A 26,507-nucleotide genomic window follows, 5' to 3' on the forward strand; every position below is an offset into this window, starting at 1 on the left:
CTTTGGACTTAGGCAGTTGCTGGCAGAGCATCTTGCCTCCCCTTGGGGAGGCTATGCAAAGAGGTGGGGTTCAGGCCACGCTTCACCCCCATCTGCCTCTCCTGCCTCCTGGGAAAGCAGGCTCATTATCTGCTGGGAATGGAGCAACCTCCACCCTCAAGGTCTGCTCACCCACCCCACCCCCAGCAGCTAGCGACTGCTGGAGTCTGTGCTGGGGGCCCTATCCTGGGGAATGACAGAGAAGCTGCCAAAGCCTTGGAGATCATCTGGTGTGGTGCTCACTTGACAGATGGAGAACCGGTCGAGGAGGGGGAGGGGCTTGCCCGAGGTCTTGAAGGCAGAGAAATCCAGGCTCATATGCAGCCAGGGTCTCCGGGCTCCCTACCCAGCATTAGGCCTGCAGCTTTTACCTTTATTCTGAAGCTTGGAAGCTACAGACTGCAAATATTAGTAGCTCTGTCTTTATCAGCAGGCTGCTCCGCCCTGGTCCTGCCATCTGCTGGCTGTGTGACCTTAGGAAAACAACTTGTTACCTCTGAGCCTCTGGCCCCTGCTATGCAGAACTACTCTGTGCCCTAGCTGCTGGAGGGCAGGGGGTATGCACCCTGGTGTGCTGCATGAGTTCAATGAAGTCACCTCAGTTGTCTGAGTCTCCCCATGTCACCAGTTACATTCCCAGGAAAGGTGATGTAAGGGTTAATAGTTCTTGATCCAAAGCACCGAGAACTGTGGCTGGCACAGTCAGCAACCATAACTTTTAGACATCTGTGTTTATTCTAATAACTATGTTTACATAGAAAGTGGGACAATATGACATAAAGAGCCAAATACCCCCTCATCCTACCTGTGGCTAAGCATGACTAGAATTACTGTATAGTTGTATAGAAATCTCGTGTGTGTGTGTGTGTGTGTGTGTGTGTGTATGTGTGCGCGCGCGTGCATGACCCCACCCAATTACTGATGAGCACCTGGACCACAGAGCAAAGAGAAGGGAGGAGCCCATCTCCAAAGAGTCTGGGATTCTTGAGCCAAGGACTGCCCCCAGCTGTCCTTGCAATGCCTAGCATAATCTCTCATAGCACCTGCTATGCAGACTGTTGAGATGTATTCTCTTGTAAATGGAGGCAGGCTTACAAAGCTAAGTGATAGTGAGTGTCAGGGTCTGGACTTGGGACCCGTCCAACTTGGGCCACATACAGCCTCTGTGGTGCCTCTGAAGGCCGTTCTCTGGCCTCCCCTTTATCATCCAGAATTGTCTCCTACCTACCCCGTCTGGTTTTTGTGTCAAGTGCACTTAACTCAAGACCAGACTAGGGGCACAGTCGGTTGGTGCCAGCTGCCGCCGCAAGGGCAGGTGGCTGGGATGTCACTCTGATCAAGCAGAGCATCCGGCTCCCTAGCCATCTCAAGTTCCTGACCCCCAGAGAGAGGATCCGATTCAGCCGAGCCTCCCTTTCCAGGCCTCATGTGATCACTGGAGCTTTTCCTACGGCGTGCCTCAGTGCCAACAAAGGCATCAGGGCTGGGCCTTGGATGGGAACCTGACAGGCTGGGCACAGGGATGAGAGCCAGGGAGGCAGCCCCAGGAGGGGAGAGTAGGGTTGGGGGTGGTAGAGCTGAAATCTTCGCTCTGACTATTCCTGCAGGGTGAAAGGCATGGGCTTTTCTGAGCCCTCTTCCTGATCTAAGACATGAGAGCCAGAGCAAGGCTGCTCACCTTCCATGTGAAGAGAGAGAGTCACTCCTATCCCAGGGGTACCCTGGTCAGAGAGACAGATGAGTGTCTCTGTCCTGGGGAAATGGTACTCAGCAGACGTGTATCCTAGGAAGGGCAGGCTTCTGTGCACATAGCAGCCTGTAAGAGTGTGAGGGGACTCTGTGCTTCTCCTTAAAGGTGTCTGGGCAGCCAGAGATGCCTCATCCGCATCCACAGAACACAGGTCACAGGGGAGAGAGCTGGGGGTTGAAACTGAAGCCCCAAAAATGTCATTATCTGGAACAAAGTAGTCTGATGACAAGGCCGACGGCGACAAAATGTCACCTCTGAAAAGCAGAGTGCATTACCTGGTACTGTGTGATGGGCACAATCCCTTGAGACAACCCTTCCTGTCCCTATGCCCTGAGAGGGTCAAAGGACAGCTGCACTATTGAGACAGTCCCTGAGGCAGGGAGCCTGGGGACTTGCCTGAGTCCTCCCTACAAACAGGGGCAAGACCTCGAAGCTTCAGCCTGTCAGCAGTCCTCACCGTTGCCTCCAGGAGCAGCCAAAAGCATCAGAGCTTCAGACACCCTCTGGGGCACACGCCCACTTTATATAGGAAACCAGGTTTGCCAGAGCTCTGCACCCAGTCGGCCCAAGGTTGTAGCCTGGCTGACCACCTCACCTTGAGCTCTGCCGGACACAATGGGCTCAGAGTATTTGGAGGTGGGATCGAACTTGGATTCAAGGCTGACTTTAATGTTTTATCCTGGCCTCATACCTATGTGCCTGCTAAGGATTGGTCCTGTGTTGAACTCAGGACATAGCAATCTGATCCTGGGAGTCAGAACCGTGCCCCCTCATAGATAGGTAGCTGTTTCCAAGATCTAAACTAAACTAAACTAAACTCACTAAAGTAATCCAGGCCAGGACAGAGAGGGCATCCTGAGAGCAGAGGAAAGAAACACAGCCACAGCCACTGTATGGGGCCTGGTGCACTGTGAAGGGACAGGGCACACTCTCTTTCCTCTTCCTCCTCTCTTAATACGCACAACCATTGCCTCATTTACAAATGAGGAAACTGAGGCACAGAATCTGTGCTTAGGTGACACAACCAGGAAGTCAATTGGACCTTGAATTTGGGTCATGAATTTGGCCAGGGGCACAGATGTGTGGGCACACATACAGATGAGCAGTTGCTGGGGAGAAGAGTAAAGATGGGAAAGTGGCTTAACTTGCTTCAGATGTGGCACGGGCTTGCTTCAAGGGTTAGATACTGATCCTGAAGGTGCCGAGGAACCAGGGACAGGTGTGAGCAAACTGGTGTGGCCTGTCAATTATATACCCGGAGCGGCATGCGTGGCCATCTGTGGGAGGCCCGAAGATGGGGAAGCAGCTGTATTGCCAGGGACTGTGAGGGCCTGGCCTCAAAAGCCGTGGTGCCAGGGAAGCACTCATGTCTGCCAGGAAGATGGAGCACTCAGGTGAGGGACTGGGAGGAAGGAAGAAGGAAGGAAGGAAACAAGTCCACCCTGGGTAGGAAAGGAGGCAAGCAGTGGCAGGATCCTGACCCAGGATTCTCACTTGGAGGTTAAAATCCAGGGAGATAAGAAGGGTCCCTGAGGCCAGAGTCAAGATGGCATCTATAGCATATTCCGCCGGGGTCAGGAAGAGGGATAACCTCATAGCAGAGGTGTCTGGGCTTCCTATAACCACTGCCTCTGTATTGATCCTTCCAAATAGTTGGAGAGCCCTAGGGCCTTGCAATGAACAGAACTGTAAAACTGTGTGCATCTGTGGTCCTATTAGGCGCCCCTCTACTCATTCTCCTGCTGTGATCCAGCTCTGATGGGCTCTGAGGAATCTAACCTCCCCCAGCTGACATCCAAGGCCTCCACTCCAGCCCAGCTAGACCTAGCCAGCCTTTCCAGTTTCTGACTCTACCCACTTGTCACCTGCCTGACTCTGGCCACTTCCTGCCTGACCAGTCCTGACCACTTGGAATGTCCAGAGGAGCCCTATCACCTGCCTTTTGTGCTCGTCCGTCAGAAATGAAGTCAGACCCCAGTGACCTCTGTGTTCCAAGGTCCTGTTTCTCTCGGTCTTAGGGTCTTAGGGGTGTTTCTCTCGGTCTTAGGTTTCTCTCAGCTTATCGCATGACTTTTCCTAGTGACTCTGGACAGAAAGGACAATGGCAAACCAGAGAAGTGACTGCCCCCAGGCCCAGCTCGTCGAACCAACCAGTCTACTGGGGTTCCTCACAGGAGACTGGGTGAGAGGTTGCTTATAGAGACATGGGTGGCTCTCGGAGCCCCATCATGGAAAAGGACACTCTAGCATAGGTGACAAATCACACAAATGGCTTATGGCTCTCTCCGTTCAGTTAACCTCTCACCTCCTGTATACTCTCAAGGCTGAGGCCAGGCGGGTTAATCCATCATGGAAGCGGTCGGTATTGGGTGGCCTGAATCTCAGGTGAGAGTCTGATGAACCCTTCTCCCGCTTCTGCAAGGGACTGCTAACCTCCCAAACTTGAGCACATAGTTACAGCTACCCTGCTTTCGAGACAGGGCGGCCATGCCATGCCTGGAGGACAGGACTCCACAGCCATGACAGTAGCACCTTAGATTGAGCTCCCCCTGTGCCGTGTGTCGTGTCAGGAACCTGGCTGCTTAATGGTCCCAGAACCTCTCTCAGGCCTATGTTGTTACAGACTCACTTTACAGGTTGGAGACCAGATGAAAGGGGGTGCTCCTGACATGGCTTAGTGGTGATGGCTGCACTGGGTCACCCCCAGGCAGACCCCATGTGAACCCTGCTCCCCCTGACACCCATTGGTGGTTTTACCTCTACAACTAGCTGCAGACTATTCGAAGTTTAGGGACTCTGTCTCTCTGATTAGGACCTTGTCTCTGTCTCTTAATAGCTTTGCAACCAGGGCAGCTATGCTCACCTTGTTTTTCCTCTGTGCCTGCTCTGTCACCTAGGAGTTTATTGACAGTTTCCTGTTTGCTAACTGGTCTCTCAACTAGGAGTGCGCTCTCTGGCTTCCTCTCCCCTGGCAAGCTGTGTGGCCCAGGGCCAGTCCTTCCCTTAGACTGGCTTCCCGTCCTGGCAATGGCAGGGGTTGGAGCAGATGGTCCCTCCCACCCCTTCCTGCTTCTGCCATCTCAGGAAGCAGGGAGGGGCCGCCTGGACACAGCATGGAACCAGAACATGAAGCAGTGACAGGAGCCTCAGATGGGACGCAGTGACAGCATCCCAGGCAGCCTGTGAGTGCCAGGTTATATACCCTGGAGGTCTAAATACATCCTACTATTATTACATCATTTCACACTCCCCTCCGTAGGACCTAGGATTTATCCCCACTTTGCAGATGAAGGCCCTGGGGCTCAGAGAGGTTAGATGACACCGTGGGGACACACAAGCTAGCAGGTGACTGAGTCAACTTTCTCACCCAAATCTGTCTGATCCTGGGCTGGAGAAGATGGAGGAGTGGGAAAAGAAACACAGCTCCCTTCTGCGCCCTGCACCCACCCTGTGAGCTACAGGGCTTGTTTGGACCAGCTGTTTCCAGGGCTGTATATTGGGCCCAGCGCTGGGTCCTTCTAGGCTGCTCTCCCTATCTTTCTTTCTTCTGTCAATGTTATAGCTGGCTCCTATGTCATAGCCATCCTAGCACTGGGGAGCTCAGACCATTCCAAGGTCCTGGTCTCTGGGCAGGTTCACCTTGGAAAAGTCAGAAGCTAGGCTTGCCTGGCCCTGTCCGAGGTACTGAGGGTGAGAACAGCTCCAAGACATGGTCCTTGCCTTCAAGAACCCAAAATCTAGTAAGGGAGACTGACGGGTAGCTTTACAGTTGGAACACATGTGTTGAGCGTGGGAATCTGGTACAGTTAATAGGGTGCTCTCCTCATGCCTGAAACTCTGGGTTCCATTCCCAGCAACACATAGTCTGAGTGTGGTGTTGCACACCTTCGGGACGATCAGAAGTCCAAGGTTATTTTCTGCTCCATAGTGATTTCCAGGCCAACCTGGGCTATCTGAGACCCTATCTCTAACGGGGTGGGGGAATGCATTTGCCACCACAGTGCAAGGCTGGGCCCTGCACAGAGGCATGTCCGATAGCAGGGGAGAGCAGTGCTGGGCTCTCAGGACAGGTGACCTCTGAGTCATATGAGTACCCTGAACATTGAGCAAAGGCCGGGAGGCAAGCACTGCACAATGCTTAATGCTGGCCAATAGAACTTTCTGGAACACCGGAGCATTCTGCATCTGTGTTGCCTGGTGCTGTAGCTGCCAGTCCTAAGTGCATATTGAGTCCTTGAGATGAGACGAAACTAGTATTAGCCAAGAAATTGAATTTTCCACTTCATTTCATTTTGACCCATTGCAGTGTAAACAGCCACATGGAGTTTGTGGCTGTCATGCTGAAGAGCACAGGTATAGACAGAGATGACAAGTGACAGGCGGGGGGGGGGGGGGCAGGGGGGGAGGAGGTGTGCAAGGCCTTGAACGCTGCCCTGAGGCCTTGTACTCTTCTTTCCAGACTCTCAAGAAATCCTGGGGGTTGGGAGAAACCTTTTGATGTCCACTGAACATGCTGTGGGGAGCATAGGGTGCAAATGGCCTGGTCCCCAGACAGGAGTTCTCAGAAGAAGGATGAAGGGCAAACTAAGAGCTGTGCATGTGGAGACAGGACCAGACTCCACAGCTTGAGAGCTGGCTGGTCAGGTTCAGAGATGATTCTCAGGGTTCCTGCCAGGATGGCTCCAGTGGGTAATCATCACCTGGAGAACTATCTGTTCTCAGGACGGAAGAGCAGGTCTGATGTCCCCAATGCTATCTCTAAATCCATTGTGATGAGTTTGTCCAGGGCTCGCTCCCCAGTTCCCCCAGTCCCCCATCTCTCTCGCCAGCCTTGACAGTGCCGTAGGCATCCTAGGAGACCTTGCTATGTATTCATAGAGTGGTGAAGAGTTTCCACTGCCCTCTGGATGGATGTAGGAGGAAGATAACACTAGATGTAGGAGGAAGAGAACACGAGTTTTCCTCAGATCCTGGGTCCAAAATCAGTGAGGAGTTTGCTCACGTTTCAGGATGTTCCCAACAAAATGAGAAATGGGGTTTCTGGGGCCTTAGGACTCTTGGGGACCACCATGGGGGAGAATGTTGCACTAGTTGACTCCCCAAACGTTTATCTCCCTCTTGGTCAGATGAATTCCCAAGCTAGGTCAGAGCCCAGGCTGTCAGGGTCCAAAGGAGTCACACGCTCTGCCTGTGCTGAAGTAGGCCTGCCTGCCGAGGACTTGGGGGCCCAAGGACCTTAGGAATGACCCTCGGGTGCTCGTACTGCAGGCTGAGGAGCTGAAGTTCAGTGGAGGTTGATTTCCCTCTTATGGAAAGCAAGCCTATCTGAGAGGACTCGAGGCTCTGGTGTGCTAGGGACACAGAGCTGGTTCCTGGCTTTTACGACTCTGCCGGTGCCCATCCAAGAATCTCCCACTGGTGGCTGAGAGGGAAACGTTGTTTCCACTCTGAGGGAAACATTGACACCATAGGAATTAGCTAGCAGTATAAGGGCTGACTGGCCTGCCTGCCTTCTTTTCTTTCTTTCCTTCCTTCTTTTCTTCCTCCCTCCCTCCTTCCTTCTTTCCTTCCTTCCTACTTCCCTCCCTTCCTTTTTTCTTCCTTCCTCCCTCCCTCCCTTTTACCCCCCCACCCCAGGAGCAGGTCTGGGGATGGTGTGCTGCCCCCAGTCCTCACCTCAGACACAGATGTTTCTTCCTTTAACTCCTCTGCTTCCCACCTGTGATGTTTGTCTTTACTGTTGTGTCATACCAAGATGGCTGCTAGAGTTCCCCCATTGTGTCTGTTGAAGCTCTCTACTCTCATAAAACGTGCCACCCCCATTCTGTTGGTTACCCGTTTCCATGACCACAGCATCCAGAGTGGCCTGGGCATCACACACTCTGCCATCTTTTCCGAGTGTGGACCATGTTGGTCATCCCCTTGCTCTTTGCCTATTTTTCTGGTTTATTCTCAGTCTTTCCCCCTGGCCTGGAAGATCCCCTAGGCAGAAACTGCCTCTGTCTCTTTCTCTGTTGTATTTTCACGGCCTCTGTGGTGTCTGTTTCATTGTAGCTCCTCAATAAACACTTGATAAATGAGTGGGGGATAGTAAGCAGGCGATTCCCTGTTCTCCACCACCTCCACCCCTTTTGTGTTACCCCAGCCATTTCTTGCTGCCAGTGCTGAGGCTGTAGAATGACTTAGGCAGTCATTTGCCAAGGATGCCCCCTGATCTGACAAGATGGATAAGTAAAAGAGATAAAAATAGGAACCAGTTGGGCAGGGCTAGCACACACCTTTAATCCCAGCAATCAGAAGGCAGAGGCAGGCACATCTCTGTGAGGCCAGCCTGCTCTACAGAGTGAGTCCCAGGATAGCCAGGGCAACACAGAGAAACCCTGTCTTGAAACAAAACAAAAAACAAACCCTGTGTTTCAGCCTGTCTGGCACCACTTGGCCTAAGCTGACTGGGGTTCCGAGGACTTGCTCAGGGGCTCCTGTCACTCACACAGCCCTTAGATCCCCAACAAGCACCAGACAGCTCCTAAGTGCAGACCACGGAGGGAGGTAGATCCGTAAACCAGGAAGAACCTGGGGGCTTATATGGGGAAGGAGGAGGGACAGACAGGAGGACACCTCCCTATGATACCTCGGTAAGTGCAGACAGCTGGACTCTGTTGGGGACCATCCATCCCCACCCCCATTTATGTATTTGACAAATAAACGAATACACCTGCCACGTGCTAGTTCCACTCTGGACACTGAGGACACAGGAAGATATAACAGCAAATGAGCTGCACAGAATTGCCGCCCTCAGAAAAGTCCCACCCAGCCCAGTGAGCGAGGTAAGCACAAGCCACTGGCGAGGATGGTCCCTTCTGTCAAGAAAAGGTGCAGCAAAGACCCTTCAAGGCTGTGTAAGGGAGGGGCCTCTGCCTGCGGGGTGGTCAGACAGGACTCTGGTTGCTATTCCTGAGCAAACAGTGTTGATCAAAGTCCCAAGGCCGAAGAGATGAGATTGTAATATCCTTGCCTAGCTTCCGTGCCTGCTCCCCATCCTCATCCCATCCCATCCTCATCCCCATCCTCATCCCCATCCCCATCCCATCCCCATCCCATCCCCATCCTCATCCCCATCCCATCCCATCCCCATCCCATTCCATCCCCATCCCATCCCCCATCCCATCCCCATCCCCCATCCCATCCCCATCCCCCATCCCATCCCCCATCCCCCATCCCCCATCCCTATCCCCATCCCCATCCCCATCCCATCCCCATCCCATTCCATCCCCCATCCCATCCCCATCCCATTCCATCCCCCATCCCATCCCCATCCCATCCCCATTCCTCCCCATCCCAGCCCCATCCCATGTCCATGTCCATGTCCATCCCCAAAATAATGTCCCAAGTTTTGAGCCAACTCTGGATGAAGGAGGGGTACCATTTTGGTTGGATGCAAGTGAGAAGGGAGGGCGGAGGAGACTGGGGAGAGTCAGGTGGAGGGAGATGCAGAATTAAAGCAGAAAACAAACACCTCAGTGGTTAACATAAATGACACCCAATGCAATGGTTTTCTTCAATAAAAATTAATGCCAGAAAAATCTATAAAAAAACAAATTATCAGTGTTTTAAGCAAGGCAATCACAAGTAAGCCAAATGGAACTCTAGACAGGAAAAATGGCAATACCGAGCCTGGTTTGGGTCAAAGGGGGAGACAGTTGGGTGCGTGCATGTGTTTGTGTGTTTGTGTGTGTGTGTGTGTGTGTGTGTGTATGTGTATGTGTGCACTCATGGAAGGCAGAGATCAACCTCACCTGTCAATGCTCGGCAGCAATTCACTCTTTAAAAAATGCTTATTTTTGTTATTTTTTAAAAATTTATCTATTTTTATTTTATGTGTATGAATGTTTGCCTAGATGCATGTCTGGGCACAACATGTGTGTATGGTAGCCAGAGACCAGAAGAGGATGCCTTGTCCAAGACACTGAAGTACAGACTTGCATGCCACTTTGCAGGTGCCTGAACTGAGCCTGGCTCCTGTGCAAGAGCCGCAGTGTTCTTCACAGCTGGGCCACCTCTCTAGTGCCCAGCCATGTGTGGTTGTCATTGTTGTTGTTGTGTTTTGTGTTTTGTTTTGAAACAAGATATCTCATTGGGACCTAGGGTTTGCCAACTAAGTTAGGCTGGCCAGCCAGTGAGCCCCAGGAATCCCCCTTGACCCATTTCTAGTGCTGGGGTTGCAAGCATGTGCTAGCACAAGGAGCTTTGTACACCAGTGCTGGGGGTCGAACTCAGGGCCTCGTGCTAGCGTGGCAAGCACTGACTGAGCCACCTCCCAGCCCCCCAGTCCTGTTTTCATTTCTAGAGGTGATCCTTTGCCTGTCTGGATTTGTTGCAGGGGATGGCTTTAGGTGTCGTCACTGCAGAAAATATGAAACCCGGCTTTAAGCTTGTAGTCTCCAGCTCACCATGCCGGCCTTGACCGGTACATGCTGGCTGTATGTTTGGGGCCAGGTTCTTGACCTCTTTGTACCCCTTTGTTCTTCTCTTTGAAAACGAGAGTAGCAATAGCGGGCCAGGAAGGCTCCCGTGACCTAGAACCAGCAGAAGGCTGAGAGCAGGGTGCAGCCCGGTGAGCAGAGACTTAGGCAGGAAGTCTGTGCTGCTGCAGCTGTGTCTCCATCCGATCGCCACACAGATGCCAGCCCGTGGCTAAGGGGCAGGCTGAGGAGTGTATGCAGGGGTTGTTTGGCATCAGGGGGACCAGAGAGTGAGGCCTGGTAAGTCATGACTATAACCCTAGCTACTTAAGAGAGTAAGGCAGGAGACTTGCTGCAAGCTTGAAGCCAACCTAGGCTACATAGTGAGTTCTGGGCAAGCTTGGTCTACAGAATGAGACCCTATTTCAGAATAAAAAGAGGTCCAGTGAGAGCTTGGTGGCAAAGTGCTCTCTCTTGGAAACTCAAGAGGGTATGGTGGGTGAACTGTACAAAGAGATGGGCATTGGGGCTGGGGGTCAAGGGCAGGATAGGCCCCAGCTGCCAACAGAAGACTGCCCTGGCTGGGTGTGGCCTGCTCCCCCATGCAGGCCCTGTGTGTATTTCAGAGAGAACTGAAGGAGCAACTTCAGGCCCTTCAGGACAGCGAGCGGGAGCACACGGAGGCACTGCAGCTCCTCAAGCGGCAGCTGGCAGAGACCAAGGTAAGCCCCGCCCGGGGTGGGGGTGGGGTGGACAGTGCTGAGGTAGGGTTCTGAAGAATGGACCCTCCAGCCCTCTGAGGAAACCTAGCTTACAGTGCATAAGCATGGTGGGAGAGAGGCAGGGTGAGTAGGGGCAGAACTTTTGAGAAAGTGAATGAATTGTGACAGAGTTGAGGGACCAGGGACCTTCTGAAGACTTCCGGTTATCTGAGGGCCTGGACATGTCTGCTTGGTCTCTTTTGTTCTTCCTGTCCCTTCTCTCCTTTATTATTTCCTCCCTCGATGCCCAGAAGCCAACTGTGGCATGTCCCCTCCAAGCCATGACTGATGTCATTTCCCCTCTTGGACTCAGGCATAGATATAAGGACTCTGAAGCCAGGTATCATGAGGCACACCTGTAACTCTGCACAAAGGAGGCCACCACAGAAGAGTGTTGAGTCTCCGGCCAGCTTGGGTTACATAACAAGACCTTATCTCAAGATGTTGGGGGAACCTGATTCTAACTCTGAGAAGTAGGGGGAAATTCTGTTCCATGGTCTCTGGCTCCAGTGATGGCAAAGAGCTTTTTATCCCTAATCTGAGAGGAGTTCTCATGTCTAGGCCTAATGGTGACCCTGTGACATTGCGTAAAGCATATTCCCGACTGCCCTGTCTTAACAGTGGGGACTCTGACCAGTTCACTCTAGAACACTGGGACTGGAAGGAGAGCTTCACATACTCGGGGACTCTGGGAAATGACTTTAGGCTGACCCTGCTCTACAAGATGAAAGGCAGTGCAGCTGGAGCAGGGCCTTGGGGTCACCTGGCCTGGAGAAGCCACTGGGAACCTCCATCTGTGAATCAGCTGTGGCCACTACCCCACAGCGTGGTCTTGGGAGGGTCATGACAAACATTTCTTCAGGACATTCCAGAGGGCCTCTGAGCAGGACCCCTCAGTGGGAGAAATGAGAGACAGCCGCAGGGTTATGACCTCAATGTTTCTCCTCTTAGTTTCTCTGTCCAGTGACTCCACACTGCTCCCATGAGGAGAAACAGATGGGAACCTGTCTGAATGGGCCCGTTCTCCCCTAGGGCTGCTCTTCCCTTGTTCACCCCTCTTCTCCCCCCACATTCCTTCTCCTCTACTGACCTCCTGCCCGCCTTTCCTGTCCATCTGTGTGCTGCTGGGGGCCCCGCCCCCTCACTTTCCCCAGCCTGGCTTCCTGTCTGGACCGGGTGTATTTATATAAGAAACGCTGATGGAGCTTTTGAGGCCATATTTCACCTGGTGTCTGACTGGCTTCGTGGCCGCCCCTGCCTGCCCTCCAGTGGCCTCGCCTGGGGGCCTGTCTGCTCTCCCTCCCCCAACCCTGTTTTCCTTGGTAGGCTTTGAGATGACATGTCCTTGGCAGAGTGTTTCTGAAACGGCCACAGCTGCCCCAGACCCAGTGTGTGTCTGGGAATGTGGTAAACTGGACTGTCTTCCCCATCAAGGAACTGAAGGACAACCTAAGTTCAATCCTCCTCCCCCACCCCCCGCCCCGCCACCCTGGGGAACCCCAAGATAAAAGAAGTCGTGAGAGCTTGACTCTGCCCCAGACCTAGCACAGTGCCTGACCTATAGAAACTAGTTGTCGAGCACATTGAGTAAAACAGTAACAATAATAACAAAACACCTTTGGAAGTAGGAAAGTGTAATCCTGGTGGTAAAATTTCAGCCAGGAGAGACTGACAACAGGCCTGAGCCCCCAGCCCCTCCCTGCAGCTTGTTTTAGTGGCAAGATATATGAGGTTGTGAAGAGTTTGGGAAGACCCAATAGGGTCATGTACAGACCGCTTGGGCTGACACTCTGATATGCCACTTCCAGATCCCCTCTCTCTGCCTCCATCTTCCTCTATCCGCCCTCTCTCATCTTGGGGATGCTGGGTTCATAGCATAGAAAGAAAACGCAGTCTGCCCGCAGCTTCATGATGCAGTCTTGAGCAGGTGCCTCCATCCCTCAAGCTACTCCTGACCTCCAGCCTGTACCAAGCCTGGGGATGCACACAGGGACAGGCAGGGAACGTGGCGTTCCTACCTAGGAAGGGCTTGTACGAGGGCTAAAGGGACGTACTGTGGGGGAGACAGCAGAGAAGAACCCTGACCTGCCTATCACCTGGAAAAGTGAAACAAAGTCTCTGGGGGGTGGGGGTGGGGCGGAGCTCCCCCCCCCCACTAGATCTTGGGGAGGCATACACACAGAAATTGAGACTAACCAAGCCCATCAGCAGCCACTGGGCGAGTAGCTCCGCAAAGCAGGTTAGCGGGAGCCAGACAGGGTAGCCCTGGAGGCCCTGGGAGACCATGCTAGAGGATACAGGGAGGTGGCATCCTCTCTCCACAGTCTCACCCTTTCTGGGTGAGAGACTCCAGGAGGCCTCTGGCAGCCTATGCCTGCATCCTCAGCTCCTCAGTCCACTCCGTCTTTGTCTTCCCGGGGTGTTGGGTGGGCATGCGCAGGGAGGCTGGCCCACTGCCAGCTGTTCTTCCAGCAGGCCAGCAGCCACCACAGGGAGAGAACAGGCCCTAATTGAGCCTTTGTGGAGCCTCCCACAGAGCCCCAGGCACCGAGCACAGTGGGGTCTCTGACTCTGTGAACTGCCAGCCAGAGGCCCACAAAGTAAAATTGCAGAGGCAGGCCCCACATTGTGGCTACATCCTGTGTCGACTGAGCATCAGTGTTCCTCAAGCTGCCCCCTCTGCCTGCCCACCCCACCCCCATCCCCAACCAACACTCCTCCCATCCTGAGAGCCCAATCAGAAGCTATCTCTCCATGGGTATGCCTGTTAGAAACATCTGCTTTCCCTGTGCCCAGGGTCCATCTGATAAACATCTCCACCACGCCCCTGCAATGAGGCATTTGTAACCCCTCTCACAGATAGGGAAATGGGTTCACACTGAACTCAGGTAGTTGAGCCTACTACAGCTAGAGACCCAGTCACTCCTGTGCCTCCTCTTGGGCCTAAGGGAAGGAGAGTGTCTCTAGGTGTGTGCAGACCTCCCCTTGACAGTGGCCCTTGTTCGCACAGTGAGGGTCTTGGGGGAAGCTGGATGGTCAAGTAATCACCAAGATTTGTCCAACCTGTGTCTGTTTCTGAGGGTCCCTGACCTCAAAATCCCCTTTGTCATCCTTTAGAACCTATAGATGTGTTGTTTAAATGGCAGACAACTAAGTCCCGGGTTGGACATGTAGGCGTCCCCTACGTGGCTTTCCCATCCTTCCTTCCTTTGTGCCAAGAATCAGGGTCAGTACCACCCGCTCACGCCCATCGCGGCTTCGATGGCCTGGCTGTGCCTTTGCATAACTCTGCTGATGGACCCCCATGGAACAATGAGCCCTTGACCCGTGCAGGTTCCATCTCACTGCCTTGCTTATCACCTGTGTGCCATTGCCTGCCCACCAGGCCTCCCCTCCCCCATCGTTGTGGAGAGGCAAGGCTTCCCTCTCTCACTGCCAACTGGGCACAGTAAGGTTCACACTAGGTCCCACCTAGACCTTCCCATAACCCCTGACGGTTGCTCCCCCGACAGTCCTCTACCAAGAGCCTGCGGACCACCATCGGGGAGGCCTTTGAGCGGCTGCACCGGCTACTGCGAGAGCGACAGAAGGCCATGCTGGAGGAGCTGGAGGCTGACACTGCCCGCACACTAACTGACATTGAGCAGAAGGTCCAGCGTTACAGCCAGCAACTGCGAAAGGTGCAAGAGGGGGCCCAGATCCTGCAGGAGCGGCTGGCCGAGACTGACCGGCACACCTTCCTTGCTGGAGTGGCCTCCCTGTCTGAGAGGTAAGTGCCAACTGCCCGCAGTCTTCCCCAAGCGCCTCAGGGGGTCCAGGGAGATGAGGCTGTCAGCAGATAATTCATTAATCACATTATCACCATCATTTATAGGAATCTGGTATAAATGTATTAGAGCCAGGGCTAAAGGTCTTCCATATTCGTATTATTCTGTGTATAATATAATCTGAGCTGGGCGTGGCAACTGACACCTCTAATCCCAACACAGGCAATGTTAAGGTAGGAGGTGCTTTCAGGTTTGTCACAAGTTTGAGGCCAGCCTAGACTATATGGTGAGTTCCAGCCTGGGCTACATAGTGAAATCTTTGTTTGTTTGTTTGCTTGTTTGTTTTTTCAAGACAGGGTTTCTCCATATAGCCCTGGCTGTCCTGGAACTCACTCTGTAGACCAGGCTGACCTTGAACTCAGAAATCTGCCTGCCTGTGCCTCCCAAGTGCTGGGATTAAAGGTATATACCACCACTGCCCAGCCATAGTGAAATCTTATATCAGAACAATATATGCGTATATATTCTGTCTGTATTATAACAGCATAAGCAAGATTTGATGATGTTTGTAGTTATTTAACACACTTTTGTGTTATATGTCACTTATTTATTTTATACTGTTTCATTTTGGGGAGGTGGGGTGTACATGGTCATGTGTGTGGAAACCAGAGGACAAACTCAACTGTCATTCTTCAGCTGTTCTCCACCTTGAGGTTTCCTTGGGCCGGGGCAGGATGGGGAGAGTTTGAGACGGATTCTCTGTGTAGCCCTGGCTGTCCTAAAGCTCTCTCTGTAGACCAGGCTGGCCACAAACTCAGAGATCTGCTTGTCTCTGCCTCCCAGATGCTGGAACCACCATGGACTGGTCACCTTGGGTTTTTGTTTGTTTGTTTTTAGACTTCTAGTGTGTGTGTGTGTTTGAGTGTATGTGTGTGTGTGTGTGTGTGTTTGAGTGTATGTGTGTGTATGTGTGTGTTTGAGTGTATGTGTGTGTATGTGTGTATATATGTGTATGTGTGTGTTTGAGTGTATGTGTGTGTGTTTGAGTGTATGTGTGTGTGTGTGTTTGAGTGTATGTGTGTGTGTTTGAGTGTATGTGTGTGTGTGTGTGAGTGTGTATATGTGTGTGTGAGTGTGTGTGTGTGTGTGTGTATGTGTGTGTGTATGTGAGTGTATACCACCAACATATAGATGCAGCGAGCACTCCTAAGCACTGATGGGTCTGCTCAGCCCCGACCTTGTCTTTTGAGATGAGGTTTCCCACTGACCTGGAACTCTCTGAGCAGGGTAAGCCTGGCTGGCCAGCGAGTCTCCAGAGAATCCTCCTCCACCTCCCCAGTGCTGGAAGTTCAAGTGTGCGCGCCACCACACCTGTTTTTGTTTTAATGTGGGTGATGGGAATGGAACTTAGGACCTTCTGCTTGCGAGGCAGACACTCTAGGAACTGAGCCATGTCCTCAGCCCCTTATTTATAGACATTAGATTACTGTAACCTTCCGAGCCTCATGCAAGGAGTTACAACACTGCCATCTTCATTTCACAAGTATCGAAGCTGAGGCTCGGAGATTAGATCAATTGGTCAAGGCTATAGGGATCAAGTCCAGGCTTCTCAAAGTTCCTCTTCATGGCTTCCCTGAGTATCAGCTTACCAGAGACCAACACTTAACCACTAACCATGTGTTTGGTGTTGGCCCTGAGCCAGCCCCTGAGCTAAGCGTTTTGTTTTTTGTTTTTTGTTTTTTTTGTCCAACACTCGATGCAGTCCTAGAAAGGCAGGGTCTAGCACAGTTCCCCTTTACACTTGACTTTGGCCAGAGGCCTGGGAAAGGACCACACAGTACCCATTTTACAGAAGAGCAAACAAACCAAAGGTAACAGAAAGGTCACAAGTGGGAGAAGCCGGCACGGCACTCATATCTCAGTCCCACAGACACGTCGCTCATGGCCGCACCCTGGTGGTGGGAGCCGGACCCCACAAAGCCTTCTCTCTTGTCCTTCCAGGCTCAAGGGGAAGATACATGAGACCAACCTAACATACGAAGACTTCCCGACCTCCAAGTACACGGGCCCCCTGCAGTACACCATCTGGAAGTCCCTTTTCCAGGATATCCACCCAGGTGAGAGTCTGGCTGTCCCCTTGGCGAGATGGAGAAATAGGAATTGCCACCTAGGCCCGGGTGTGACAGGTGGCAGAGCAGGAAGTAAGCAGAGTGTCGGCTCATGTTCTGTTCTGTTCTTTAAATGTTCCATGTCGCTATGACCCACTCGGGTCCTGGGGTACTTACCACAGTCATCCATATGTCACACGTGTAGAACTGGAGGCTCGGAGCTAGAGCAATGGGATGTGTCCTCTGCTGTGCCCCAGAGTCTGTGCAGAGCTCCCTGAGTCTCCAGAAAACCCTTTCCTAGATGCTTCATTACTGTGCCGGTTCCTCAAATGGAGGGACAGATGTTCCCTGTCCTGTCGCAGGACTCACAGTCCATATACCTGGATGGATTTATTATTGTATTCTAAAGTGAATGTCCCTCAGTTTCGAGAGTCAAAAGAGACAGACAAGTGACCAGCCCTCGACGGTCTAGCAGGCTAAGCGCTCTGACATGAGACATTCACATATCATAGAAGCCTCGAATGTGGTGGCAACAGGAGAGGAGTGGGAGCAGTGCCTGCAGGGAGAGAGGAGGGGGCATTAATCAGAAGTTCCAAAAGGAACGTGAGTCACCTCAGGATGTCCCCAGTTGAGCCCTAGCAGGGATGGAGTACAATCTTGCAGGGTATAGATGCTGGATCAGAGAGCTCGGGCTCTCCTACAGGTTGTAGGCCTCAACAATATGTCATCCCTGCTGTTCTAGGGTCGAAGGTGGGCCCCTAATTCAGTGCCTAACAATGGGTGGGAGGGGGAATAATTTCTATTCAAAACTCAACTGCTTTCCTGGGGTGTTCCCCACCCCAAGTGAATTTCACACCAAGGCATGTGCGGTGAAGTACTACACCTGAAGAGAGAGACAAGAAACCCTAGATCTTTTTCTCTCCACCCCTGGGACCTAGGGACACCCCCCAGTAGATGGTCTAGAAACTTTCTGCCTTACTGCTACCTGTTCCATCCCTGTCATAGGTGCATCACCGGGTCAGTCAGAGCCCTCCAAAGCATCACACTCAGCCATCTTCAGGCTGTGAATGAGCTAAATTCTCTGTCCTCTGCACATTTGTCTGGGGATCTTGGCACCATCTTCAGTATTTGACAACCAAAACCCACTCTTCTTTGTAGCATTGCTTTTAAACACCTCTGCTGAACTGCCGCCATCTTGGTTTCCTGGTCATGATTCTTGATCAATCTGTATGGGTTCATTCTCTCTGGACTCTGAGCTTTAAGGGCCCAGAGGCTGGGTTCAATTTATCCCCAACAGCCAGCAATCAATGTTTGTTTATGAAAGAATTAAAGGAATGGATGTTAGACCCAGGTCTACCTACAGGATAGTGCCTGGCGCATACAGTAGGTACTCTATAAGTGTTGAATTAAGGGCCTTGCTGCAGGTCCTGAGATACCCGCCTTCCTCCTCTAGACCTCTGGTGACCTCTAGATAACAGAGATGGTAGTATTCCTCTTTTGACTCTGTCACAAGTGAACAAAGGATGGATGCAGGTCTTGCTGGAGGCCCTGACCTCCACACAGGAGGCTAGCAGCACCCTCAGCCTCTCTTCAGGAGATGCCACCCTCCCTTCCCCTCTGTCTCAGGAACCCAAAGTGTCTCCGGCCATGGTCAGACATTTTTTGAAAACAAAATTGCCTCAGTTGAGACCACAGGCCCTGAAAACACTGCCTGCAAAAGGACTGAGGGGACAGGTGTGTGACCCGAGCATTCTGCCCTGAGTGAATGCCCGTGGGACTTGAGACTACAGTGACCTGGTTAGCCGGGGCCCCTTTCTTTGTCTGCAGAACCTATGAAGTCACTCCAGCTCCTCCTCGGGGAGCACCAGAGTCTTTTATGTCCAGATGGGAGGGCTGCTTTCCCCCAGGGACCTAACTGTAGCTTCCAGTGGCTTCCTGCCTCCCCCTCCCTTACAGCCCAACCTGTCCATTGGGTCACCTGAGAACCCCATCGAACACCTGTCTCCTATGCTGGAGCTTCCATGCTTTACCACCTCCAGCCCCTCCCCCCAGCCCTACACACACACACACACACACACACACACACACACCCTCTGCCAAGCCAGCCCCATCACCCCCTCCCAGGTGCAAACTCCGAGCGAGCCAGACAGCCCATTGTCCCAAGGACACCAGACACTCCTCTCCCTCCTCAGCCTCCCCGGCCTTGTCTGGCTTCTCCCCCACTGCTCCTCATCTGGATTTAATCATTTTGAGTGTCAGGATGGTCCCCCGCCCCACTGTGTGGCCCAAGGCAAAGCTGAACCTCAGCTGAACCTCAGTTTTCTCACCTAAACCTTAGGGATGGTCCCAGCTGTTACCCAGGGTAGATAAGGGAGTGAACCGGTTTCTTTGTAAAGATGATCCGTAACTTAGTAAGCAAGTTTTACTCTTTGTTATTAAGTTTCATGGGACACTCTTCCCGGAGCTGGTCAGACTTTCTGGGGCCACACAGTGGAAAGACTCAGCTCATTTTCCCAACTCACTTTTCACGCCAAGTAGAATCTGAGCATGCCACTTACTTCAGAGAGCCTCAGTTTCCCCTTCTGAGAAAGGGCAACAACCGTTGTCACCTGGAATTGCTGTGGTGCTCTCATTAGGGCAATGCCTATTCTGTGCTAGGAAGCTTAGAGAACAGAGGGCCTGGGGAAGTGAGAGGCCTGTGGGAACAGATTTCTTTTTTTTAAGGCCTGGCTTGGAGAGGGGGACAAAACAAGTGTATTTCCTGTCCCATCATACCCCTGCTGTACTGGAGACCAAAGAGCGCCCTCGCTGGGTGCCTGGGCAGTCTTTCTCTGCTTGCTTGGGTGATAGTTGAAGAAGAACAGAAAGCACTCTCATGGAGTCTGGAAATCTGTGACCCTTCCTGGGTGCCTTTTGACCCCAAGGCCTTAGAGCGGTTTCAGAGACTCAGGGCACACCTAGAGAAGAGACAGGCCTCAGGCCCAACCTTTTGTTTATAAATCAAGGATGTCAGGAATGTCAGCTAGAGGTGGACTCTGACCTGAGTGAGCCTGGGGAAAGACTTTGGTTCCACTGGGTCTCGCCACTCTCCTGAGGGTACAGAGCTTCTTAGCGGGAGGAGGGGGAAGGGAGCTGCCACACCAGGGTGCCCCTCAGGTCCCTAACTGCTCCCTCTGAAAGCCACTGCTTCTGCCAGCTTCAGGGAGAGACCTTTGGGGTCTGGAGATAGGACCCTCTGTTAAGACGAGATGGGAGAACTTCTTGTGCCTCACAATCTCAGAGTCAGGCCGTGCCTCTCTCCCAAGGAAAATGCCAGACTGAGCTCTGGCCCTGGCCCCAGGAGCTGGCCCCATCCCTGCAGAATCAGGGCCTGCGCAGAGGATGGGTATTTCTGCCCTCCCATACGCAGTACTCAGGGAGGTCAGGCTGTCTTCTGCCCACAGGCTTTTCATTGTCACACTGATATTAGAACCACCAGGAGCCCAGCCCACTCCGCAGTAGCTCTGGAAGGGGCCCACAATGTCCTACACAGACCTAAGAGTCAGGCTGAGGCGTGCCAGTATCCCCTGACCATTCCTTGACCCTCGGGGTCTCCCCACTACCGATCTCCTTATACCATCCTAGGCACCTGGGATATGGGAGCCTGGCGTTCCCTATTGCTGTTGTTTTCCCTGGAAACCAAAGCATCCACATATCCACTCCACCCCAATGGATCCCACTGCCTGTGGGGTAAACAAGGCAGCATCTGTATCTAATTAGTTTCTTACACACATGCATGCACACACACACACACAGAGAGACGCACACACATCCTTCTAGCCTTTCCTTTTACTGTGGGAGTTCTTCACAGGGCACAGGGCAGGATCTTTCTGGTTCTGACCAACTGCGCAGGGACTGACAGAATACAGGCAAAAGTACATGTGTTTGTCCTGAACCTCCCCGTTCACATCTCTGGACAAAGGACCCTCTAGACCCAGGCTCCTGATTCCACACAGCTCTCTGCACTCTGAGGAAGCGTGAGGGGAAGAAGTGAATTGCCCGTGACCCAGCTCCTGGAAGAAGCTCCACGCACGTCAGCAAGCGGCCTGTTAGGGCTGCACCAGAAACATGATGCCGGGCCGGCTGTGGCTGCCTCGTGGGAAGCATCGGGGCATCTTATTTCTGTGTATATGCAGCCTGCAGAGTCAGGGAGCTGGGACACATCCTTGGTTCTGAGGAACTGTAGCCATAGTCCATTGCTTCCTCCGCTCTGTCTTACCACTGTCATGCTCTGGCCTGGAAAGACTCATCTAGCTGAGAAGTGCCAATCCCAGGTTCTCTCCATTCCTGGAACAGGTTATCAAAGTAAGCAGGAGGAATAAACCAGAGGTCTTGACAAGAGTTCAGGAGTCTGTCAAATCAGACCTGCTGAGCCGGTATGGCCAGCTCAGAACCAGGTGACCCAGCCCGCACCAGCCGCTCAGCACTGTCAGAGGCAAGGACATGTGAGTGCCCGGGAGCCTGCCCATCCTGGGCTCCGGATGGGCACTGAACTCTCAAGGAGGAGCCGAGATCATTGCAGCCCAGGGCGTGGCTTCGGGTACAAAGCCCACCGGTGAGAAGTGTGCTCAGTGGGCCGAGGCCCATGTGGAGAGCAAGCGGCACAGAGAGAGCGCAGGAGTCCCAGAGGCTGAGGGAGGAGCCAGCTCAAGCCTCTTTGGGTGATCTCTGCAGCAGAGGGGGTGTAGGGTAGGTGGGGGTGGGGTAGGCAGCATGAGCAGAGGAGTTAGGCCCAAATGAAGATGGGTGGGCTGTGGCCAGGTGCCAGGTGACCTTAAACAGTTCCAGCTCTGCCGGCATCTTTTGACCTAAGATCAGTCAGGGCTCCTGAGGCTCTCAATTTTCCTGTCTCTCAAATGGAAGAGTTTTTAGTAGGATTAGAATTTCCAAACTTTGGGGACCTAGTGTCTATTTTTTTAATAACAAAATTTTAAATCTTGGATCATACCTAAGACCTTTTTAATATATGTGTATATACAATAAGGTACATGTGTGTTTGTAACAACTGGTCATGCTATAAAGGGAAAACAGAAGCAGATGGTAGCTAGACTTCTTTGGAGACAGCACCTCGTGCAGCACAGCCTGGCCTCGGATTCACTGTGGACGCGAAGACGACCGTGAACTTCTGGTCATCTTGCCTCCAGAGCGCTTCAATTGCAGGAATATACCACTAGGCCCAGTTTTACGAGGTGCTGGGAATCAAACCTGCGACTTTGTTCATGCCAGGCAAGGACTTTGTCAACTGAACTACATCCCTAGTTCATGATTAAATATCTCGAAGGTCAGTATGTAGAAGGTCATGCAGAGTTACACTGGAAAAGAGAACAATGCAACCAGGTGCTCATATTGTAACTGCAACACCATTCAGGAGATTGTCTGTGTCAATGGTGTCACCCTTAGAGATATAGTTTCTAAAAGAGCTGGCCACTCTTAGTTCTAAACAGTAACAATAAAATGTAGCCTCCCCTGATTCTGTCACTGCATTCCAAAACCCTCAATGTGTTTTAAAATTAGAAAAACAAAACTAAATAAATAAATAAATAAATAAACCAACCTCCCATTTGTACATAACTACAGGCAGGTTGTACTTTTAGATCATAATACAAAGATTTCTCGACCACTTGCATGTCATGTCCGACAGGGCAATTGGAATTCAGTGGTGAGGGTGAGCCATCCCTCCTGAAGCAAGCTGACCACCCACACACACACCACACCACACCCCCACACTCCCCACACCCCCATCCTACCCCCTCACTTAGTAACTCCCTATCCCACCAGTCTTAGAGACACACGTTTCCAGATTGTCCTCTAGGGGGCAGTATCACCTGGCTAATCTTCATGCTCCCTCCCAGCTCTGAAACTCCTTTACTTCTGAACCTCCTCTGGGGCTTTGCACTGGTAATCACCCAGTGACCATGTAGCCATCAGTGAGCACCCCTGCAGCCTGGTGCAAAGATGGCAGGCTGCTCCATTTTGCAGAGGAGGAAGAAACAGATAAGAGGGCAGGCTTATATTCGGGTCACACAGTAGGTCAGTAGCCTCCTGGATACTAATCAGGACCCTCTTTCCCCAGGGTTAGTGGATAGTGGGTCTACAACCTTCTCTCCACTGATCTCTCCTTCCTCCCCTCTCTCCCATCTAGTGCCAGCTGCCCTGACCCTGGACCCAGGCACTGCCCACCAGCGCCTGATCCTGTCGGATGACTGCACCATCGTGGCCTACGGGAACCTACACCCACAGCCATTGCAGGACTCACCGAAGCGCTTTGACGTGGAGGTGTCAGTGCTGGGCTCTGAGGCCTTCAGTGGCGGTGTCCACTACTGGGAGGTAGTGGTGGCAGAGAAGACCCAGTGGGTGATTGGGCTGGCCCACGAGGCTGCCAGTCGCAAAGGCAGCATCCAGATCCAGCCCAGCCGCGGCTTCTACTGCATCGTGATGCACGACGGTAACCAGTACAGCGCGTGCACAGAGCCCTGGACGAGGCTCAACGTCCGCGACAAGCTCGACAAGGTGGGCGTCTTCCTGGACTATGACCAGGGCCTCCTCATCTTCTACAACGCTGATGACATGTCCTGGCTGTACACCTTCCGAGAGAAGTTCCCCGGCAAGCTCTGCTCCTACTTCAGCCCCGGCCAGAGCCACGCCAACGGCAAGAATGTCCAGCCACTGCGGATCAACACCGTCCGCATCTAGTCTGGGCGCAGGGAGACCAAAATCTCCTATGGCTGTGACCACCAGCAAGAGCCTTGCCTGACAGATGGAGAGCCAGGACTACTCAGGCCCACCATGGCCACCCTGAGACCTCAGGCCAATTGTTTATCCCCCAGTCTCCTCTTCCCCGTCCGTGAGCTGGAGATTGTGCTCCGTGGTTGATGTCCTGTAGCTCGGATCTTAACGGGATGTGACATGGCTTCTCCCCAGAGCAGCCCCTTGCCCAGCCCCTCACCTCCCCCCATTCTCCCAGGGACAGGGTATCTCCTTTTGTCTCCCTCTTCCTGCCCAGCTAACCTAGCATTGTGACAGATCAGATGTGATCAGAAGTTAGCAGCCCAAAAGGTATACAGAATCCCCTTATGTTCATGGCCTAAGGATTGACTCACCCTGGACCAGGAGACTTATGGGCCATTTTACCCTTGCTCCAAGTCCACAGGCCCAGGCATAAAGCTGGCTCCAGGATTATTTGAGGATCACCCTCTCCTGCCACCCGTGCAGCCAGACCGAGAGCTGTGGGTTTCCTCCTCTCTCACTAATCTGCAAGTCACACAAGACAGGCAGACCACACTAGGCCACTGCCTTCTAGCCCATGGATTCTGGGACAGGGTGAGGTATAAGGACCCTAGAAGTCCTTATAGAACACTGTCAGGACAAAGCTGATGACATGTCCTGGCTGTACACCCAGTGGATGGTCCAAGTCCCCAACAGCCCCTGAGGACAGAGGTCCTGCAATCCTCATCAGCCAGGTCTCTGACCTGCTGCTACATGGACAGAGAAAGTGCTGGCACCAGGAGGGTTGTTATTGGGTACCACCTTGGACCTGACATCTGGCTCCCTTAGGATCCAGATGCACAAATAAGACCCACTTTAGTTGACTTCATGGGACAAGAATTTGCAATCAGCTCCCTGGTGGCTTGCAAGATCACTGAGCAGGCTGGAGGAAAAGAGCTTTTGCTGAGTTTCCAGGAACAGCTCCCAACAGCTAGAGGGATTGTGTCTTGTGACCAGGAATGCTGCTTCCATTTGCAGCTGCCCCACAAGCTGCTGGCTGCCACCATCCATGCCAGCAAGTGACCATCCGAGCCTGCCCTACCCCCTCTCAACTCAGGTCCCAGTTCTACATCTTTCAGAGGGATTCTTTTTGTGGAAACTTGAGTCTGAACCCAGACTTTGACTGCAAAGCAGTCTGGGAAATGTAGTTTTTCTCTTCCAGCCTCAACCATAGACAAAGTTAGCATGGTGGTGGACCTGGCCCATACACAATTTCCTTGCCAATGAATCCAGCTGTGAAGAACTCAGGAGAATCCATGAATCCACCTCAAGGCCTTGGCTTTGAAGCAGAACTGCTAAAAATGACCTGCTCCATAGCTCTGTCCCTGCCCAGAGGCAACAACCTAAGGAGCAGGTAGCATCAGAAATATAGACAAAATGGCTTCCCAGCCTCAGCCTTCCTTGGCTATCCCAGGTCCTCAATTCTGTACTTGGGATTCAGTGAGCGTGCCTATCTCCAGGGAACCAGAATGGATGAACTTGGGGGGGCTCCCCCTCACAACTGCCACTCACTAGGCCTCCCTGAGCAAGAGGAATCCTGAGCCCTACCTGCCCTCTCAACTCCCAGACACCAGGCCACGCCTGGCAGTATTTTTATTTAAAACATGGCCCCTTTTGTGCATTCTGATCAGTTTGTATTAAATTAAAGTTACAGGGTACAGGTGTCCGTTCTGTTCATTCTGACGAACACAAAGCAACGTGTTCCACCCCAGGAAGGGGACAGCCATTGGCATGGCCAGGCCAGCCCCCTCAAGACAGCCCTGCTGGATACAGATCAGGAGCACAGTGAAGTCCAGAGAGAGGGTGTGACGGCTGAGAAGCCCACAGCCCACACTGGACAGTAAGATCTGAGTTCTTGGACAGCACCCTCATCAGTCAGGGAAGGCCTAATCTCTGCCTAGGGGAGAACAGGGAAAGCAGAAAAACAGCAGCAAGAATCTAGTTTCTAAACACTGTAGGCCTGGGTTCTACCAGGCGTCACTTAGGAAAAACAACTTAACCTCATGGGGCCTCGAAGACTCCCCTCAGAGAATGGGGCTAAGAGCATGCAGTTCACATGTTTTATAAAATGTACAATTACAGAGGCCCTGCCTCTCCTCCCCTGCCTCCTGCAGTTGCACCTGAAACGACCTAGATATTCTAACCTCCTGTGCTCCCTTGACCAGTGAGAAGTCCACCTGCCTTCTCTACGCTGTGTGGAGCGTGGAACAGGTAAACGGGGAAATCCTTAGGCTGCTGTGGAGAAGGAAGTCCATCCCTCCTCCAACTGATGGGGAAACAGGGCCCTGTCTGTGAGCCCATGGTTAGTTAACAAGAGGTCTGCCTGGTCCTCTGCAGCTCTGCAGTGCAAGACCAGGAATCTCAGGGTCTCCTCTTGGGTTTTCATTGATTGATTCACATTACCTTAAAGTGCCATTTCTTCCTCTCCCTACCTGCAGGGTGAGGGGGATTAGGTCAGATCCTCTCAGATACTAGCTGTGTCTTTGTAAGGTAGAGGCCAGATGAAAGATAAGAACCCATACTGGGCCCTGGATTGTTCCTAGGCAGAGGGGCGTGGACGAGGAAGGGGAGGTGCTAGAGGCTGGACAATCCATCATTGGAGTCACTAGAGAGGGAGCCTTGGAAGGAAGGGGAAGGGGTCCTGGAAAGGGATATTGGGTTTGTCAGGATGGCAACGCAGTTGAGAAGGGAGAGAGGCTGCAGGGAAGGACTAATTAATTGTCTCAAGCTCATTTTGGGTCCCCACACACAGCCTGTAAGCAAAGTGCTAGTACAGTTTACACTTTATCTAAGCACAAAGAGGAGTCCATGAGGAT

General features: G+C 52.5%; 1 protein-coding gene across 2 annotated transcripts in view; it reads left to right on the forward strand.

Moving 5' to 3' along the window:
- The window catches only part of Trim62 (tripartite motif containing 62), a 28,363-nt gene extending 3,016 nt beyond the window's left edge, over nt 1-25,347 (forward strand). The window contains exons 2-5 of one of the 2 annotated variants that reach the window (XM_052177431.1): nt 10,860-10,973; nt 14,525-14,781; nt 16,781-16,896; nt 23,069-25,347. In XM_052177431.1, coding sequence (XP_052033391.1) covers nt 10,860-10,973; nt 14,525-14,781; nt 16,781-16,896; nt 23,069-23,619 — 1,038 coding nt within the window. In that variant the 3' untranslated portion in view covers nt 23,620-25,347. The remainder of the gene's footprint in view (nt 1-10,859; nt 10,974-14,524; nt 14,782-16,780; nt 16,897-23,068) is intronic. The other variant, XM_052177432.1, reaches the window with a different exon arrangement.
- Nucleotides 25,348-26,507: the final 1,160 nt, after the last annotated feature.

The sequence above is a fragment of the Apodemus sylvaticus genome, chromosome 3, assembly GCF_947179515.1.
Source record: "Apodemus sylvaticus chromosome 3, mApoSyl1.1, whole genome shotgun sequence".
In the NCBI taxonomy this organism is placed as follows: domain Eukaryota; kingdom Metazoa; phylum Chordata; class Mammalia; order Rodentia; family Muridae; genus Apodemus; species Apodemus sylvaticus.